An 18,292-nucleotide genomic window follows, 5' to 3' on the forward strand; every position below is an offset into this window, starting at 1 on the left:
CCAAGGTCTTCCTTATCCACTGTTTCTACCATTTCTATGCCCGAACAGACCTTAGCCCAGCTTCTGCTTAGTTTTCCTTCTTATCGCTCATCACAGTGTACAGTGTGTGACTTACTCATCTGTGACTCCTGATTCCTCTGTAAGAATGTGAACTCTATAAGGACACATTTCGCTTGTGCTGTTCCCTACTGGGTTCCCGGTGCCTTCCACAGTGCTTGGTTATAATAGGTGCTCAATAAATACGTGTGCAATAAATGAGTGAATGAATGAACGATCACGATTATGACCCCTCGGCTTTGTGGAAACCACTCAAGTCCATCCAGGCTCCAAATCCTATCATCAGCCTCAGCTGGGGCAGAATACTGAAGGTCTCTGAGCCTATTATCCTCTTAAGTCTGTACTTCACCATGGCCCCTGCACAGCCTTGACGAGCCTGCCCCATCTGTGCTGTTGCCACTGGGACCACAGCACAGTGCCCAGCTCGGCAGCAGGCACTCACCACGTACTACTGCTGCTGACTACTAGAACCAAAGGAACTGCCACTTCAGCACAGTCAATGGAAATCCTCCTCTATACCAGAGGAAGACTGGATTAATCTTTGGGACTGTCTGGTAAAGGCCAAAGAGCCTTCTGATCATATACCAAGAAAGCAAAAATGCCGGTGCAGGTTGGAAATGCTGGGGGTCAGTAAGGCTTGTGAAATTGCATCTTGGGGAGAGTTGCAACTTTGCAGATTGGGTGTTTCTGTAGATGGGAAGAGACTGAGGTGAGCAAGATTTCTCTTCCCTAGAGAAAGAAGGTAGCTGGGGGGAGCTATACTCCAAAAAGGGAGCATGAGTTGTCCTCCTTGAGGGAGATAAGCCTGTGACCTGGCAGCAGGTGACCAGGGCAGGGCCCCCTGGAGCCTCTCTGCAGAAGAAAAGGGAAATGTACCCAAGGGGATTTGAACCTGGGTATTAGAATGGCTAGGAGATCCTGTAAGCCCCAGGCCACCAGTTAGGAGCAGTCACACGGCGAAAGTCTGCCTGAGAAAGAGGCCGACACAGAGCAGAACAGAGCCGAGATACAGGGAGACTCCTGAGGCCACTGTGTGACCGCATGAATGTGGCCGTCCCTGAAGGCAGATCCAGACCTCAGTTTTTTCTCCTCTTTTTCAAAATAGCCCTCACCCTACACAATTCCAAGGACCACCTCCTACCCCACACCATCAGTCATTAACTCAGTAGTTTGTACAGTGAACACAAGAAAGACCCACTTCCTTCTTTTACCAAATCTCAGCTTATCCAGTCTCAAAGGGGACATTTTGAGAGAACAACATTGGCAAAAGCCAATGCTTTCTCCACATGTTCCATGAGCCCAAGTTTTACATTTGATTATTGCTAAGAAAATATACCCTCAAAATGTGGTTACATCAGTAACAGTAAACCCTGTAAACTCCCCGTTGGGAGCTTTTATTTAATGCCAGGGCACCTCAGGAGGAAAGAACACAATGTCGAAGAACACAACATTTTATCAACCTGTCGACCATTCTAAGTGCAGAAGCATTCCACAAGCACATATCCAAGGGCCACGAGCAAGGCCCCTGCCTCTGAGGAGCCCTGGCAGGAGAGTGTTCAAAACTGATTTCCAAGCAGTACAGTAACAAATGTAAAAAGTACTATGAAAAGTGGCAAAACGAGAAGTTTGGGAGAAATCTGGAATAATCAGGAAGAGTTTCACAGAGATGTTTGTACTGGGTCTCAAAGTGGGAGCTGCCAAAAACACAGATTAGAGAGGGTGCATTCTGAGTGGTGGCTACAAGGCAAAGCAAGGAGCGGTGAAAGGCCTGGTCTGCTCGTGGAGACAGGGAAAGCAAGCACGGTGAGGTCGGAAAGTAGGACGTCCAGTAGGAAATAAGGAATCTGAGGTACTAAGTGCCCAGCACACCACCAACTTTGGATTCTCCCCTGCAGGCAGGGGTAGACCCAGACCTCAGTTTTGAGAATCATTTTCTTTTTTCCTTAAACCACCATGAGATGGGTTTTCCAACACCTGCAACCTTTGAATTATGACTATCTATAATGGAGATTGTCTGTACCAGTTTGGGAGATCCCAGAAGCCTGTCTGGGTCCTCAGATCACTGTGCAGGGCCTGAAACTGACTCAAAGGCTCAGGAACAATCTATTAAGCTGATCTTGATCCCAAGACCACAGGTTCAGAACCATGTGTCAGTTCTACCCAGGTTTGGCCCCTCATCCCACCTCTGACCCTTTGGGGGTGTGGAGACCCTGGCCTGTAACTCGCTTCTCCAGCCGCACCTGGTACTTGTAGCAGTCTCGGCGGTCACTGGGGGAGCTGCCCTGGCACGTGCCAGTCTCTGTGTTGTTCTGACACGGGCAGCCTGTCCCATCCTGCTCGTTACAGGTATCTGCATGGCCGTTACACTGGCATCTGAGGATGGAGAAGAGAATGAGGGTTATAGAGCTCTTGTGACCTCTGAGGTTCACAGAGGTCAAGCCAGTTGTCCAAGGCCACAGAGCCTTAAGTGGCAGTCAGGGCTGAACTGACTCTAGTTCCCTGAACATTCAGAATGAAGACAAGGAATGGGGAGGTCATGTGGAGGCCTGTCCCCTCAGCAGCCCTCTCTCCTTGCTCCCCCGTCTTGTTTCCATCTGGGCTGCCCTGAAGCTCCAGTTTCCAAGGGAGGGGGCTCTCATCTGAGCCCAGCTCATTTCTGCAACCCTGCCCTGGCCTGGGCCCCCTGGGACTTTATCTTCTTCTGACTAAGAGCAGAAGACTGAGAGCTGGGGGTGTCCAGAAGATTCCTAGGGGAAAGGGCAAGGGTCCCACCCCTTCCTCTCACTTGGTGCATTTGCCATCCAGGAGGAAGTAGCCATGGAGGCAGCTCTCGCATTTGTCCCCATAGCTGTTATTCTGGCAGTTCACACACACAGCTTCGTCTTCACTAGGACCCTCTGTCACCCAGTTTTCGATCTGGAAAAGGACGGAGCAATTACAAAAAGCCATGGAGCAGCCCCCTCCTCCCTTGGATCCAGGTGTCCAGGCTCCATCCCCCTCTTACTCTAGGACCCAGGAGTCCAGGCCACCAGCTCCCACATCTCTCAGACACACTCTCACCTCCTCTGGATCCAGAGAATACTTCTCTGGCTCCCTCCTGGCCATTTCAAGCTCCTTCCTGGAGACGCAGACGTGGCTATTGCCACGACAGAAGGCATGGCAGGGCCGGCAGGTCCCGCCCCCCACGGCCGAACCCACAAACAGTGGGAGGCACTGCTCACAGTGGCTGCCCTGTGAACCCAGGAGAGAGCGATCAGAGGGCTGCAGGATCATAGGGAGGGCACATGGGCTCGGCACTTGGCATGGACTGCCCCAGCCTGGCTGCCACTTCGCCCCTGCCTTCACAGGCTCACTTCCAGCCCCATGTCCTGAGCTGCATGTGCTCACCCTCCCTGGCCCAGTCTCTCTTCTGCCCACTACAACAGTGCCCCCAGAGTTCTCTCACACCTCCCTGAGACAGGGCCCTGCCAGTGCCTCCCCGTGCATGGCTTATCAGGGCTCCGAGGTTCAAAATGCCTAAGCACAAGCGCTGGTGGTGCAGCTCAGTGTCAGGGTGCTCGCCTCGCAGGCGGGTGGCCCTGGGTTCTGCCCCAGCACTGAAAAAATAAACAAAAGCCTGAGCACAGGCAAGCGAGGGCCTGGGTCCCACGGTCAGGCGGCGGCTGGTGCCCACCTTGGTGTGGTTGCGGCAGAGCAGGCAGTGGTCGCGGGCCCCCACGCCTGCGCACTCACTGTGGCGGTTGCAGCGACACTCTGTGGAGCAGTTGCGACCAACAAAGCCAAAGTGGCAGCGGCAGTGGTCAGGCTCCACGCACGAGCCATTCACACAACCCTGGGCACACACAGGGCGGCACAGGCCTGTCACGCTGCGGGGGTCAGGGCAAGAGTCAGGGCAGGTGGCCCTGGAGGGAGGCCTGCCCTCCTTACACCATAGCCTAGCCCCCACACTGGCCTACCTTTTCACCTGGTTGCTTGGCCCTGGTCTGTTCGTCACTCTCCCCTCTGGCGTGCAGCCCACCACCTCCTCCAGGAGCTAGCCCACAATCCTCCCTCTCCTTGAGTCCCTGTGAAATTCATTCAACCCTGGTCTACCTCACCATCCTGCCCCACCCCCGCCAAGCTCACCACTCTCCCCTTCCTGCATCAATACCACTACCTCTGCATCTTCCTGTCTGGCTGAGCTCTGGACTTTATCCCTCTCTGCGCCCACAGGATCTCCCACCCCAGTCTGGTCAGCCCACTCCTCCTGCCACCCACGTCCACAGGGCCTGTAGCCTCACTTGTCCATGGTGTAGCCCGTCTTGCAGCTGCACTCGTAGCCATGTGGCTGGTCGTGGCAGTTCTGGGTCTCATTGCAGTCATGGTGCCCATTGGCACACTCGTCCTCAGGGGGGCAGGACAGGAAGGCCCAGGATGCCCCAGGACGTCCACACGTCAGTCCTGGCCCCAGGAATACAAGGTTTAACCTGGGAAACCTCTACACCACCTGCCCCCAGCCACCCAGGTCCTTGCTCCTACTTCCTCTCGAGCCCCATCTCTGAGATGACCCCCAGCACCCCCACATTCTCTGCCCCAGACCCTTGCAGGCCCTCTTGCCCAGCTCCCACAACTTCTCACCATCCCGGGGGCCGCTGAGTCCGCCCTCCATGCAGCGGCCACCCCCGTCCTGGCCCCCCCAGGCACACCAGCCACAGTGAGGGCGCCGCAGACACAGGGCACACTGGGTTGCCTGAGCACAGCCCAGGGAGCAGCTCTCGGGGCCCCGGAGCAGCCGCCCGCAGCCTCCAGCCATACATCTCAGGGGCAGGTAGGAAGGGCTCAGACACTGTCCAGGAAGGGGACATGGGGATGGGGAGAGAAAGGCAGGGAAAGAAAGTCAAACACTGGGGAGATCTCCCAGGACTGCACCTCTTCTCTGGGGTCCCCTCTCCCTGGCCACAATCAGCCCAGGACACTATCTGGGCCATCATGTGCTCCCACTCAAGCCTTTGTAACTAGACATCAGGACTAGAAGTGGGGCCGGGAGGTCATCGAAGTGAGATGTCATGTGTACTTGGGCTGGAGGGACATCTGGATGAGCAGAAGACACACAAATGAACAGGACACAGAAGACAAGTATCCAAAGGAGTGGAGATGAGACCTCACATCCCAAAGACGGAGAGGTAGAGGGAGAGACGGTTTTCCAGGCTCCATCTCCACCCCCTCAAAAAGCTAGTGTCCCAAGGTACCGCTATCTTGGGGTAGCAAGTTCCTTTTCCCTACCCAGCTCAGGATGATTCTATTTCTGATATCTAAAGGAAGGCGGAATAAAGAATAAAGCTAAAGGGACCCAGGATAAAGACAGAAGAGGATCAGAAGCCAGGTTGCAAGACACAGTTGCTTAGAACAAATGTCCTGGCTGCTGGGTAAAAAAGGTCCTCCCATCCCAGGCTGGGAGGCTGAGTCCTGGTTGAGGAGCCAGGCAATAATTCATAAGCCATCACTCTGTGTTGGGACCCAGACCATGTGCACAATGAGGTTTAGACCCTTGGGAACTTCTAGGTGCATAAGAGCATTTTATTTACTGGGCAGACCTTAAGTGAAGTAGAGAAGGAAAGAGAATAATCCGGGCTGGCTGCCTGAAAGCACTTAAGAAAATGCAAAGCAACCTCGCAATCCTGAAATAGAAAATCCTGACTGCTGTGGTCAGAACTCTGAGCCCAGTGAGGGTTGGGCCTGCCAGGAGCTGTGTCTGGCTGAACTGCCAGAGGCAGATTCTCTGCCAAAGAGTCTATACTCCCATGCCTTAGGCATGTAATAAAGCCTGCCTGTTCTTTTTCCTCTTAAAAAAAAAAAAACTCAAAAAAAAAAATTCTTTGCCAGGCTGGGTTTCCAGATCTAAATTTAGTGCATGCACTGGCAGATGGTGGGGCAATACAGGAGCAGGCAGTGAGAGTCCTTGATCCTGAACAGCTCTCCAGAACTTTCCACTGTGACCTGCCTAGTGGCAAACAATAAGGGCCAAAACCTATGCTGCATTCCCTATGTTCCTGGAAAAGACAGGCGAACAGTAAGTTCCAGTGAGGATTCCAGTTTGCCTGTTGATACGCACCACGGACTACCAAAGGGTGTGGGCAAGGTGCTCAATAATAAAGTTCTTAAGGGGAGAGGAGGAGAGAGGAAGGAAGGAGGCAGGCCAGGGAGGAGAGCACTCAGCTGCCGGCACCTGGTGAGTCACAGCCATTACAGAGAACAATGCCAATAGTTCAAATCTGGCAGCCTCTGAACAAATCATAACAGGTTTAGGTCCCACAGCTGTTGTGTTTGACCTGTGTGGAGATATTCTTTAAAAATCTGAGCCAATATGTCAAAGCTAGGAGATGTCACAGAAATCATATCAGGCAAAAGTCCCCTCATGTTCACACACAGCATCAACCTTATGCTGTCCTGTGAACAGGATGTCCCTCCAATTCACAGGCCCCCCACATTCTCCTATCTGGAGGCTCCCTTATCTCCTGAGGTGCCTGGGCCCTTCAGGCATCTGAACCTGGCAGGCATGGAGGTGCTGGGAGGGGCTGAGAGAGCTGTGTGAGACAACAGATGCTCGGGTGTTGCCTTCTGGTCCCAGTAGTTCCCAAAAAAGACAAATTATGGAAATCTCAAGACTATTTTGGGATGCCTTGTATTGCCAGAACCTCAGGTTTGGGAGCAAAAGGCCTGTTTGCGGCAGACCAACACCAGAGGGTCCTCTGCCCTTCGGCCACAGTGAGGTGTCCTCTGGGAGTGTCTGACATGGAGGTGAGGGATCCTCCCAGTGGGCAGAACTCAGGACAGCCAGCTCAGCCCTGCCACCAGTGCGCTTTAAAACAGCAGCAGTAACTGGTCACTATGGAGTCCTTACTGAATGGCAGGTAGTGTTTCGTGCTGTAAGTAAATTCTCCCACTTAACTGACATGACCTCCCTATGGGAATGAGTCTGTTGATATGATTCCCATTTTGCCACTCACTCACTAAGGCTTAAAAGAGAAGTCACTCAAGCAAAGTCAAACAGCTGGAAAGTGACAAGGTTGGATTCAAACCCAGGCCCAGCTGAACTTGGAGCCTGAACTCTTGATCACAAGACAAATGAGCCAACATGCCACTCGCAGGCATCTACTCTAGATGACTCCACACCCTGCGCCCTGCCCTCCTGGGCTGGAACGTGTAGGAAGTATTGTCGGTTTCTTTCTATAGTCACCTCTCAAAATGGAAGTTCTAATGGCAAGTGTCCCATTCTCCCTGCTCTGTTGTCTACTGGGTGAGGGGTGGTGGCCGAGGCGATCATCAGCTCGTGGGCTGTGGTTTGGCGAAGAGGCAGACATCTATTGAGTTTTGCACAGTCAACGTGTGAATGAGGAGTGGATGTTGGGGGGAATCAGAGACTCATTTCCAGCTAGAAATGGCAGTGGAAGGTGAATCTGTCTGGTCCTCCACTGGGGTGGACTAAAAACACCTCTGTACCTGGAACAGCTAAATCACATTAGGTGGAGGCATCTTTGGGATGAACTTTCTGGGAACAGAAAGGATGTGCTGGGCAGTCAAGGGACAGGCTTTTTTCTGGACACATGTTGCATACCCTGCCCACACCAATCACCCTCCAACCCAAGGACACAGGCTAGGCCCTTGCCCACCCTGCCCCACAGGAACCATGTGCTTCCAGCCCTCCCTAGTCCTGTCTCAGTGGACCATGACTGGACACCTGCCTCACGAGCTGGGTCACGATTTCTCCTTAAGAATGTGAGCAAACTTATCACCAGAGGGGACTATGCCCTCTGGAATGTGGAAGGTACGTAGACTGAGGCCCTGTGTGTTGACAGTGAAGCTGAAGGAAACCGAAGGACACAGATGTGTGGAGAATCGCTGAGATCACAGGCCATGCGGTCTGACGGCCGCGAACACCCCCGACTCCTTTAACAAATGCTGCTTGAGGGGAGGGGGCGTCATTTCTTAGAACCAGAAGTTCCCAATGCAGAGAGATGACAGGAAAGCAGAAATGAGAAGTTGAGGGGACGTGAAAGAACAGTTATGGAAAGAATGAGGAGAGGAGACCACAAATGGGAAATGGAGAGACACGGGCTGGGGAGTCTGGGAAGGAGGCACAGCAGAGAACGTGAAAGGAGGAGATGGTGGGCTGCAGCTAGGGGGACAGAGGAAGGAGGACAGAGGAGAAAGAAAGGTCACTGAGGGGCAGAGAGGCAAGGGGAATACCTGTTGGAGGCTGCTGCTCCAGACACAGTGCTGCCAGCCCCCATCCGCACCCTTGGAGTCCAGGCAGGAGGTGCAGTTAGGTAGGAGGTGACATGGGGTGGGGCAGGGCAGTGGGGGCGATGATTCTACTGGCATTGGAGACACATTGAGCAGAGAGTGGCTGAAGCATGTCCAGTCGTAGGTGGGCTGCACTGAGAGGATGCGGCGGGTCTCCCCTGGGATAGGGGACACAGAGGAGTACACGGTCTGGTCCCCAGTCCTCTTCCCTCCAAGCCAGGGGTCCAGGCCCCCAAGCCCACGGGCTCACCTGTCCTCTTGAACTGCCGCGTCCACATGCACTTGCCCTCCCTGGTGCACTGCTCGCAGTCGGCAGCCCCGCACGCCGCCTCCGAGCAGTTCCCCGCCCAGAAGACCTCTCGCTGGTTGATCCGACAGTCGTTCTCCGAGGTGCAGGAGCCGTTGCGCCCAATGCAGGCACCCTCAGGGCAGTTGGTACACCACTTGCAGCGGGGGGCTGATGCCTGGCAGAGGAGGCAGGCTTGCTGGGGTCTGTAGGGCTCTTGGTTCCCCTTCTGACTCAGCTTTTCCCGTCCAATCATTGCTGAAGGGCTCAGTGTGGTTCCTGAGACCCCGGGGTGGGACAGCTGGCCAGAGTGCAGACCAGGACCTCCCTGCCCCTTACCTGCCTCTCCTTGCTATCCCCTGCACAAGCTGCTCACCTCTCCATCTCCAGGCTGTAGGGTCCGAGGATGGCGGGCCAGGCATTCACTGCAGGTCCGGAGTCGTCGACATTCCTCCGGGGAGCGAGGCATTGGGGAGCAAGGGGCACCCCCACAGCCTAACCTGGAGGGCATGAGAACTGGCTCACACACCTGGCCAGGTCCCATCCTGCTTCTTGGATGTGGTCCTGTAGTTCTCCCATACTGTATCCTGAGCTGGACCCAGCACAGGCCTCCTGATCCTCGTCCTCCCCACCCCTGTGACAGATGGTCCCAATTTCATCTGTCACCCAGGCCAGTGATATCAGAAAATACTCCATGCCTTCCTGTTCCTTCAGCCACTGAGCCCTCTGCCTCCTGATTTTTTCTCTGATCATCACCCCTCCCCATCCCTTGCCCAATTCAGGGCTCCTCTTTGCCCCCAGCCAGCACCTGGGTCCCCCTTGCTGCCTCCCTTCACCACTCTACCTCTCACAACAGCTCCAGGGATCTCCCTGCCCAGGCCTGACCTCCCCTTCCTGCTCAAACCCTCCATGGCTCCATGTTGCCCAGAGTGCAGGTCCACAATCCCTTCTCCTAAATCCTTGGATTTAGGTTTCAGAATTTTCCAGATTTTAGAAAAGCAGTGGATGCTCACACACATGCTCAGGAAAATACCCCCTTCCTCCCCCCAACTATCAAACCCATTAATACTCCTGCAGTTACTGTGATGACACACTTCATGGGACAAACAAAGCCCTCTTAGCCTCTCATCAGTTCAGGATAATCGAGCAGCCAAATAAGCAAACTTACGAACCTCTGGGCTTGAAGAGATGTTAGGATCCACTTCAGGTAAGCAGCTGTGGAGCCTGACGAGCCCAGGGCCTCAGTCAGGCAGATGACCCCTCCACCCTGTCAGTCTCCCTCTCCCTCAGCACAAGTCATCTCCCAAATATGCCACACAGAGCCACTTTCAGACTTGGCTGCTTTAAATTGTGTCCCTCATTTAGGCTCAGTTCAGACCCAGCTCCTCCAGAATGAGACCCAAGCCCACAAGCAGGGCTCTCGGCTGGAGCTGGCCCAGGCTGCCCGCCTGTGATGATTCACCCACCCTCCCACATGAAAGCCAGTACCCTGAATCACACGGTATACTCCTGAGGTCCCCTCCCAGCCTACAGTGCAGAGTTACCATCAGAGGGAACCACTACTGCCTGCAATGGGCTGTTGATTACCATGGTTACCTGTGGGCCTGGTCCCCAGAAAGGCAGGCCCCATGGCACCAGGTGCAGGCTCCAGACTGGTTACAAGCTTCGGGTGAGGGCAGCAGGCGGCAGGGGTCAGGGGGCAGGGCCAGTGCCAGCAAGCGGCCCAGGGCCACTCCCCCAAATCCCCCAGAGATGTACAAGCGGCTCCCCACTGCTGCCACAGCATGGGCCACCGACTCCTCCATTGGGGGTCCCACAGAGGCTGGGCCTGAGGAAAGATGGGGTGTTCAGAGAGATGGAGAGCAGGAGGTGCAGGGAAGAGACCCACACAAGAGGTCAGTCAAGAGTGACACCCAGAGTAGGACAAGGCCAGAGTCAAAGGAGACAGGTTGGGAGGTGACAGACAAGGGCAGATGGGGAGAATCGGACAGTAAAACAGAGGAAGAGAAAGGCAAACAGAAAAAGGCAACCGGGAGAACAAGAGCAGACACAAATGTTTTGGAACCCGATGGGGTGGTGGCCAAGCAACACTGCAATGGCTCTAAATGCCAACAAATGGATCACTTTTATTTATTTACTCATTTTTGTGGTGCTAGGAATTGAACCTTGGGCCTTGCACATATTAGGCAAGCACTCTACCACTGAGCTACACCTCCAGCCCTATGTATCATTTTATGTGACACAAATTTCACCTCAGTTTTTTGTTGGTTGGTTGGTTTTGTGTGGTACTGTGAACTGAATGCTGGGGCGCTTTACCACTGAGCTACATTCCCAGCCCTTTTTATTTTTTGCTTTGAAACAAGGTTTCACTAGATTTCTCAGGCTGGAATCAACCTTGCAATCCTCCTGCCTCAGCCTCCTGAGTAGCTGGGATTACAGGTATGCACCACCAACACCCAATAGTTTTTTTGTTGTTGTAGTTTTCTTTTTTTTTTAATTCTTAAAAAAGACAGAGTAGTAGGAAAGGTAGATTAAGAGAAAAAGTGCATTAGGGTCAGAAAGAGAAACAAAAAGGAAAGGAGACAGGCCCAGAAGTACACACAGTCATTCCACTGCCAAGTGAAATACCAGGGGCTGGGGTGCAGCTTGGAGGTAGAGCCCCTGGTTAGCAGGAGTGAGGGCCTGGGTCTGATTCCCAGCATGGCAAAGGAAAGAGAAGAAAAGGCAGGACAAAAGCCCATTTCTAACCCATGAACAGCAAGGCCTGGAAGGAAACTCCCCAAGTCCAACAGTGGTTATCTCTAAAGCACAGGATTATGGGTATTTTCTTTTCCTTCCTATTTTATAAATTATATACAATGAATATTATTACTTTTATAGTCACAATAAAAGATAAACTTTTCTTTGAAAAAAGAAGGAAGGAGAGCATCTCCGTGGTCTTTAGGTCATATGGAGGGGTGACGCTTTGCTGGTGGGTCCCACAAAGTCAGAGCGACTTCTAGTGAGTGGGGTTCCTGGACAGGACAAACCTCCTCCAGGGTATTCCCCACTCTCCCAGGGAGATCAAAGGGGACTTACGGATGAGGTCGGGCAGAAGCCAGGCATTGCAATTGACCTGATAGAGCAGAACATCGCTGCTGAACTCATCAGGGTCCGAGCGCCCTCCGAGGACCACCATGGTATCCCCCAGCAGGGCTGCGGCATGGAAAAGTCGGGGACGGGGCTGTTGGGGAGTCACACAGCAGGGATGGCCTGTCAGAGCTTAGTCCCTTGTTCCATGGGCTCCCTCCTAGCCCACTTGCCACCCCTGAATTTCCCTTCCTACCCCCACCAGCTCACCCACTCATTCCCATGGACTTGGCCCAGACCCCTTGAGATGAGCACCCACATTCCACAAGGATCCTGACAGCCCCAGAGGCAGCTGGGGGCATGAGGCTCCCTGGAGTCGCTTCTGCCTCTTCCTGCCCTAAGGGGCTTAGAAATTGCACATGCCATTGTTTCTACCAGCAGAGATGGTTCCTTGTTCTCCCACACCCTTATCTCCTTGACCTGGTAAGGCAGGAGGAGTAAGGGGTACCAGTTCTACTTTTTATAGACTGGAGGCCCAGAAAGAAGAAGGGACCTGCCAGGGTTACACCGAAAGTCAGCGCAGAGTTAGGGCAGAACCCATGCCTCTGACCTAATGGCTGAGGATTCTTTCCTCCAAATCAGGGATGGGAAAAGGGGAGATGTAGGGATGTCAAAGTTCAGTGTAGGGAACTGGAAAGGAAGGGAGGCTGGAATTCAGCAGCTAGGAAAAGGGGGCACCACCTGCCTTCCCCAATGCCATTTATCTGGACCATTTTTCCTGACCTTTGCCCCCTGAGAAGGGGCCAGCAGGCTCCAGGTGCGGTCAGGACAATGTAGAGAGTAGAGCTCTGGAGAAGGGGCTGCCAGTTCCACATGGAAGCGGAAGCCCCCAAACACATACAGGGAGTCGGTGGCCTCATGGTAGACTGCAGAATGACCATAGAGACCTGGAGTGGGGCAGAATAGCCACAGAGATGGCAAGGAAGGGCGGACAATCAGCAATGCCCGCCCCCACTCCTGGGCTCCCCTTCTCAGTGAACATGTCACTACCCCATTGCACCCTGAAGCCAGAACCTAATAGTCCTTCTCAACCCCTCCCTCTCCTTGGGTTCTAAAGGACAATAGAGACTTGGAGAAAGGGATGAGAGAAAGCAACAGTTGGGCAATTACGATAAGCTCATAGGAGGGAGACGGGGTGACAGAATGTCCAGGGGACAGTGATAAAAGCATGCAAAAACATGATAGGAAAAGGAGAGCCCCTGAGGGACAGTAATCTTAGAACCTGGGGGAGGGAGACAGCAGCACATGGGCAGGAGATGGGCAGGTCATCATGATGTCTGGTGGGGGAGTTAAACAGAGACTGAACATCACCAGAAATGGTTTCCTGAGAATCTGGGTGAGGTTAGGGGCCAACGGGAAAATAACAAGGATACTGTGGGCAGCGACCAGAGTATGGGAGTTGACAGAGTCTATGCAAAGCCCAGCCCAGTCCCACCTGTTGGGGGTGTCCCACTCTGGGCTCCAGACACCCAGGTGCCAGTTGCCAGCTGGTACTCAAGCAATTGCTGGTTGAAGCCATTTTCAGGGGAGTAACCGCCCACCAGGATCAGAGACAGGCCTCGGCGGGCAGTAAGAGTGTGACCAGCAACTGCTGGCAATTCCACAGTCTGAGGGGCCTGAGGGATAGAGGGTGGAGGTCACCAAGGCGGCCAGAGGTTGGAGTTACATTTGGGTAGAAGCAAGACTCAGTTCCACAGTCCCTTCCCTGTGAACAGCTAAGGGGGTAGTGAGCTCCCTGGAGCTGGTCAGACCCTGACCGTCTAAGAAGCCAGGGCCCTAGCAGGTGTGCAGCAGGCTCTGGTCAGTTCTGCCCACGCCGCATCCACTTCTTCAGGCCCAAGCAGCCTAGTGTGCCTTTAGGAAGCCCCTGCTTCTCTGCTCTGACTCCATATCTGGGTAAGCCTGTGTTCCAGTCTCCCAAGCCACAGCATCACAGGCCCATGGCCAGGGATTGGCTTGGGAATACAATGTGAACCAGGACAGCCAGTGAAATTCAATTTGGGGACTCTGCTGGAACTCTGGGAGGACAGGGCTTCCTCTGGTGGAAAGCCTGCAAGAACCACTGTGAACGTCTTTGCCTGGGGGACGGAGACAGGTGCTCTCACCTTCTCCTGCCGCCACTGTAGGGTGGTAAGATTGAGGACCCAGAAGTCTCGGGTGACACCTGCAGCTGTGAGTCCCCCAAGCAGGTACATGGCACCTCGGCCAGCAGGCACATAGGCAGCTGCATGAAAGGAGCGGGGTGATGGGCCTGGGCCTCCATCCTCAGCTCCAGCCAGCATCTGTGTCCACCGCCGTTCACTCACTGAGTACCTGGGGTCAGGAGGCAAAGCAGCAGCCTCACTGTATAGTCATCCCAGCAACCTCAAGGGTGACCCTCCCTGACAGATGCCCCAGCCTCCCTACAGGTGATCTTTATGACAGTTACCTTAACATCTCCTGGGGCAGCACCACCCAAAGAGTATCCCAGTCCTGGGTGTCCACAGGTGAGCCTCCTGTGACGAGTGTCCCAGAATCTTTTGGGAGTCCCTCACCTTAGAGGTTTTCTGTATTCCCTTGAGGTGACTCTTGGATGACAGACATCTCAGTGATCCCTAAGGTGATCTCTCATTCAGGTATCCCACCTCCCCGGAGAGTTCTCACCTGTACAGGTTTCCCAGCAGCCCCTGGGGCAGGCCCAGGCCCCCAAACATCCACAAGGTGGCATCAGGTCCTTCCACCATCGTGTGTCCCAGGCGGTGTAGGAAGCGGCTAGCAGTGTCCTGGGGGTGAAGGCAGGGGTATCAGGGGTCAGGCTAAGATCATGACAGTATCAGGCATGGGTGGACAGTCTGAGGTGGTCCCAGGAAAGCAGGTGGAGAAATGACCCACAACACAGATTGTGTGGCAGGTCCTCAGAGAGTTGATACCCAAAACTCACAGCTGAGAGGCGGCTGTCCATGAGGGTCTCCCAGATGAGCTGCCCACCATCCAGCTTTGTAGCACAGTCAGAGCCCCCAAAGCCCTCAGCACAGATGCACACGCCCAGGCTCTGGAGACAGCAAGAGGCGGCTCAGGGAAGCCCTGATCATCACCCATCCCACCTGGCTGACCCTGTCCCACCTGTACCTGGTTACAAATTCCAGCCCCAGTGTGGGCATTGCAGTTCTCAGGACACAGAGCCATGCGGCAGTGTGGGCCAGCCCAGCCCTGGGGACATCGGCAGAGCCCAGCACCTGCAGCTCCATCCTGGGGCACACACTCCTGGGGGACAGGGCAGCTCCCTGGGCCCCCTGACCCACAACGGGCAGAGCCCACTGAGGCATTGAAGCCCCAGGATGAGGAACCATTGGCTTCCCAGTGCAGCACAAGCAGCCCTGTGGAGAGAGAGGATGTGTTCTGGGCACTATCCCACCCCCAGGTGTGGAGAAAACCCAGCGTATCAGCCAGGGAAGCACCTGGTCATTTATAATCACTGCCCTGACTAACAGTTTCTCTGCACTCCCCATCCCTTGGCCAACCCATCAAGTTCCGCCCATTTTAAAGCCTAAATCTCAGGCCAAGGATATAGCTCAGTGGTAGAGCGTGTGTTCAGCATGCACAAGGCAGTAGATTCAATCCCCAGCACCAAAAAAATTAAAATTAAAAAATAAAGATAAGTGGTTGGGGTTGTGGCTCAGAGGTAGAGCACTTGCCTAGCACATGTGAGGCACTGGGTTCGATCCTCAGCACCACATACAAATATATAAATAAAGTGAAGGTATAAAACTAAAAAAAAAAAAAAAAAATTTTTAAAGAAATAAAGATAAAACCTAAATCTCTCTCAAATTGACTGACCTCTTGCCACCTCCTCAGTAACTGTCCGAGACAACATTCCATCTCATCCAATGCCAATGCCAACTCCACATTGCCTTCCTGGTTGCCCTGCACTCTGCCCTCCCAGCAGCCCATGCAAGTCTTAAAATTTGACTCCATCACGGGCAAGTTCTAAACCTTCTACAGCTCCCACTGCTCTTACATAAGACTGACTTTCTTTAGAAAGATTAGCAGTTTTGCTAAGAGTGGGGATCAAAAGTTACAAGACATGATGTGTAAAATAGACCTCAATGAAGCTGTAATTTTTAAGAGACCCCTTTTGGAGCCTAAGGCCCTGCAGAACCCCTGACCTCAGGACCTCCCACATCCCCATCCAGTGTGCCCCAGCATCAGCCTGGCCAGCCATCCTGCTCTCAGGGACTTGGTACCTGATACTCCTCCACCTACAGCTGCCCTCCCCATTCCTCCAGCTTCCCGCCTCCAGCCAAATGCACCTCTGCACAGAGCCCTCCCAGCTCCCAGCCCCAGCAAGGCCGACGCAGCTCCTTTTGGCGAGAGCAGCTATTCTGAGCCTGATGTTTTGCTCTTGCAGCGTGCCCTCTGGTCTCCCCACGTTCTTGAAGGCAGCACCTGTGTCCCTTGTTCTCCGCTACACCATGGAGAGCTCTGGTGAGCTCAGTGTGGGTGCTCTGTAAATATTTGCTGAGCAAAGAAATTCCCTCAGTTCTAGAGGATCACTGTGGAAGCCTAAGGGTTCATTTCCCTCAGGTCAACTACCTCTCTCTTTGCCTCCAGCTCCAGCCTCTTGGACTCACAATAGGAAGAAAAGCATTTCCAAACTCTGGCTCTTTAACTGCCTAAGGCAATGAGTCCTTTCCCAAGCATTCCCATCCATTCCACTTAGGACCTCTCAGTCCTAAGTGGTTCTTTGTTGTAGAGGCTGTCCTATAGTCCCATCCCGGCTCTCTACCCACTGGATGCCTGTAGCACTCCTAACCATGACTGTCAAAATAAGTCTGCAAAAAAAAAAAAAAAAAAAAAAAAAAAAATTAATTAAAAAAATATAAAAATAAAGAAAATATATATCTCTAGAAGCTGGGAGTGGTGGTATACACCTGTAATCCCAGCAACTGGGGAGGCTGAGGAAGGAGGATCACAAGTTTGAGGCTAGCCTTGGCAACCTAGCGAGACCCTGTTCAAAATGAAAAATAAAAACTAGCACGCCTGTAATCCCAGGAGCTTGGGAAACTGAGGGAGGAGGATCACGAGTTCAAAGACAGCATCAGCAAAAAGTGAGGTCCTAAGCAACTCAGTGAGACCTGACTCTAAAAAAAATACAAAATAGGGCTTAGGATGTGGCTCAGTGGGCAAGTGACCCTGAGTTTAATCCCTGATACCCCCAAAAAAATTAAAAAATTAAAAAATTAAAAATAAATAAAAATAAAAAGAACTGGAGATGCAGCTTAGTGGTAAAGTATCCCTGACTAAAACATATCTAGATGTTACCAAATATTCCCTGAGCAACAAAAATCATCCCTGGGGCTGGGACTGTAGCTCAGTGGTAGAGTGCTTGCCTAGCGTGTGTGAGGCACTGGGTTCAAATCTCAGCAATGCATATAAATAAATCAAATAAAGGTCCACTGACTATTTTTTATAAATATTATTTTAGTTGTTAATGGACCTTTATTTACTTGCATGTGGTGCTGAGAATCAAACCCAATGCCTCACACATGATAGGCAAGTGCTCCACCACTGAACCACAACCGCAACCCCCATTGACAATTAAAAAAAAAAAGGGGGCTGGGGATATAGCTCAGTTGGTAAAGTGCTTGCTTTACAAGTACAGAGCCCTGGGTTCGATCCCCAGCACCAAAAAAAAAAAAAAAAAATCACCCTGGTTGAGAACCACAAAGCTAAGGAGATGCTCAGGGGATCTCACAACAGCCACATCTCCATGTCCCAAAGACATGCCCTGCTGAGCCCCTCTCTCCAGAGCCAGCCCAGCCTGCAAAAGCCTCTCTATTTTCCACTTAACTGAAAAAAACCGAGGCCCAGAGATGAAGAAATGCTCCACTCTCCAGGCAAAGGACTGTGTCACAGGCTGGAACCTGGGCCCTCAGCCCAATCAGATGACAAATGCAGGGGCAAAGGATACAAAGCCCAGCACAAAGGGACCCTACTTCCCCCAGCCCCCATACCAGACAGGGCCTGCACAGTGAGGGGCCTGTCCCGCCGCTGGCCGCAGAAGGCAGCTATGAGGCTACGGTCCGACTGGACAACACCAGTGTCCAGGAAGCGTGGGAATCCATCAAAGGCCAGGACGTAGCTGAGCTGGAGGGGTAGAGTCAAGGGTTAGATGACCGTGAGGTTGAGAAAAAGTGCACTTGGGGTCTGGGAGGAGGAGGCCTCAGGAGGAGAGGGCAATCTGAGACTGACAGGGGCTGTCTGCACAGTCAGGGCAACTGTCAAACTGCAGCATGGAGGCCACCGCTCCCAAATCTGTTTTCAAAGCAGACATGGCCAACTGACCAACCACTCTCGCCTTGAGCCTCTTTCTCAGTACCTAGCTCCTGGCAGCCACTACCGATCCGTCAGAATTGGCACACAATTCTGAAGAATTACCATTCCTGGTCTGGGGAAGGGGAGTCTGAGGATCTGAAGAATGGGGGCAAGTAGGAGTTCAGGAAATGAAAAGAAGAGTGGGAAATGGAGGGTGTGCAGGCTTAGGAAGAGGGGCGGCAA

The 18,292-nt window shown here is 53.1% G+C and overlaps 1 protein-coding gene across 1 annotated transcript in view; it reads right to left on the minus strand.

Annotated features, from left to right (window-relative positions):
- MEGF8 (multiple EGF like domains 8) overlaps nucleotides 1–18,292 on the minus strand; it is a 40,387-nt gene that overhangs the window by 3,790 nt on the left and 18,305 nt on the right. Inside the window, exons 23-40 of the mRNA XM_079117766.1 lie at nucleotides 17,749–17,881; nucleotides 14,864–15,111; nucleotides 14,676–14,786; nucleotides 14,399–14,517; nucleotides 13,861–14,068; nucleotides 13,191–13,371; nucleotides 12,479–12,642; nucleotides 11,705–11,849; nucleotides 10,223–10,454; nucleotides 9,003–9,126; nucleotides 8,591–8,804; nucleotides 8,284–8,498; nucleotides 4,675–4,882; nucleotides 4,338–4,497; nucleotides 3,731–3,923; nucleotides 3,118–3,288; nucleotides 2,843–2,973; nucleotides 2,298–2,430 (exon numbers count right to left, since the gene is read on the minus strand). Of these exons, the coding sequence (XP_078973892.1) occupies nucleotides 2,298–2,430; nucleotides 2,843–2,973; nucleotides 3,118–3,288; nucleotides 3,731–3,923; nucleotides 4,338–4,497; nucleotides 4,675–4,882; nucleotides 8,284–8,498; nucleotides 8,591–8,804; nucleotides 9,003–9,126; nucleotides 10,223–10,454; nucleotides 11,705–11,849; nucleotides 12,479–12,642; nucleotides 13,191–13,371; nucleotides 13,861–14,068; nucleotides 14,399–14,517; nucleotides 14,676–14,786; nucleotides 14,864–15,111; nucleotides 17,749–17,881 (3,090 nt within the window). The remainder of the gene's footprint in view (nucleotides 1–2,297; nucleotides 2,431–2,842; nucleotides 2,974–3,117; nucleotides 3,289–3,730; nucleotides 3,924–4,337; nucleotides 4,498–4,674; nucleotides 4,883–8,283; nucleotides 8,499–8,590; nucleotides 8,805–9,002; nucleotides 9,127–10,222; nucleotides 10,455–11,704; nucleotides 11,850–12,478; nucleotides 12,643–13,190; nucleotides 13,372–13,860; nucleotides 14,069–14,398; nucleotides 14,518–14,675; nucleotides 14,787–14,863; nucleotides 15,112–17,748; nucleotides 17,882–18,292) is intronic.

Source organism: Sciurus vulgaris (genome assembly GCF_902686455.1).
Source record: "Sciurus vulgaris genome assembly, chromosome: 17".
NCBI classification, from domain to species: Eukaryota; Metazoa; Chordata; class Mammalia; order Rodentia; family Sciuridae; genus Sciurus; species Sciurus vulgaris.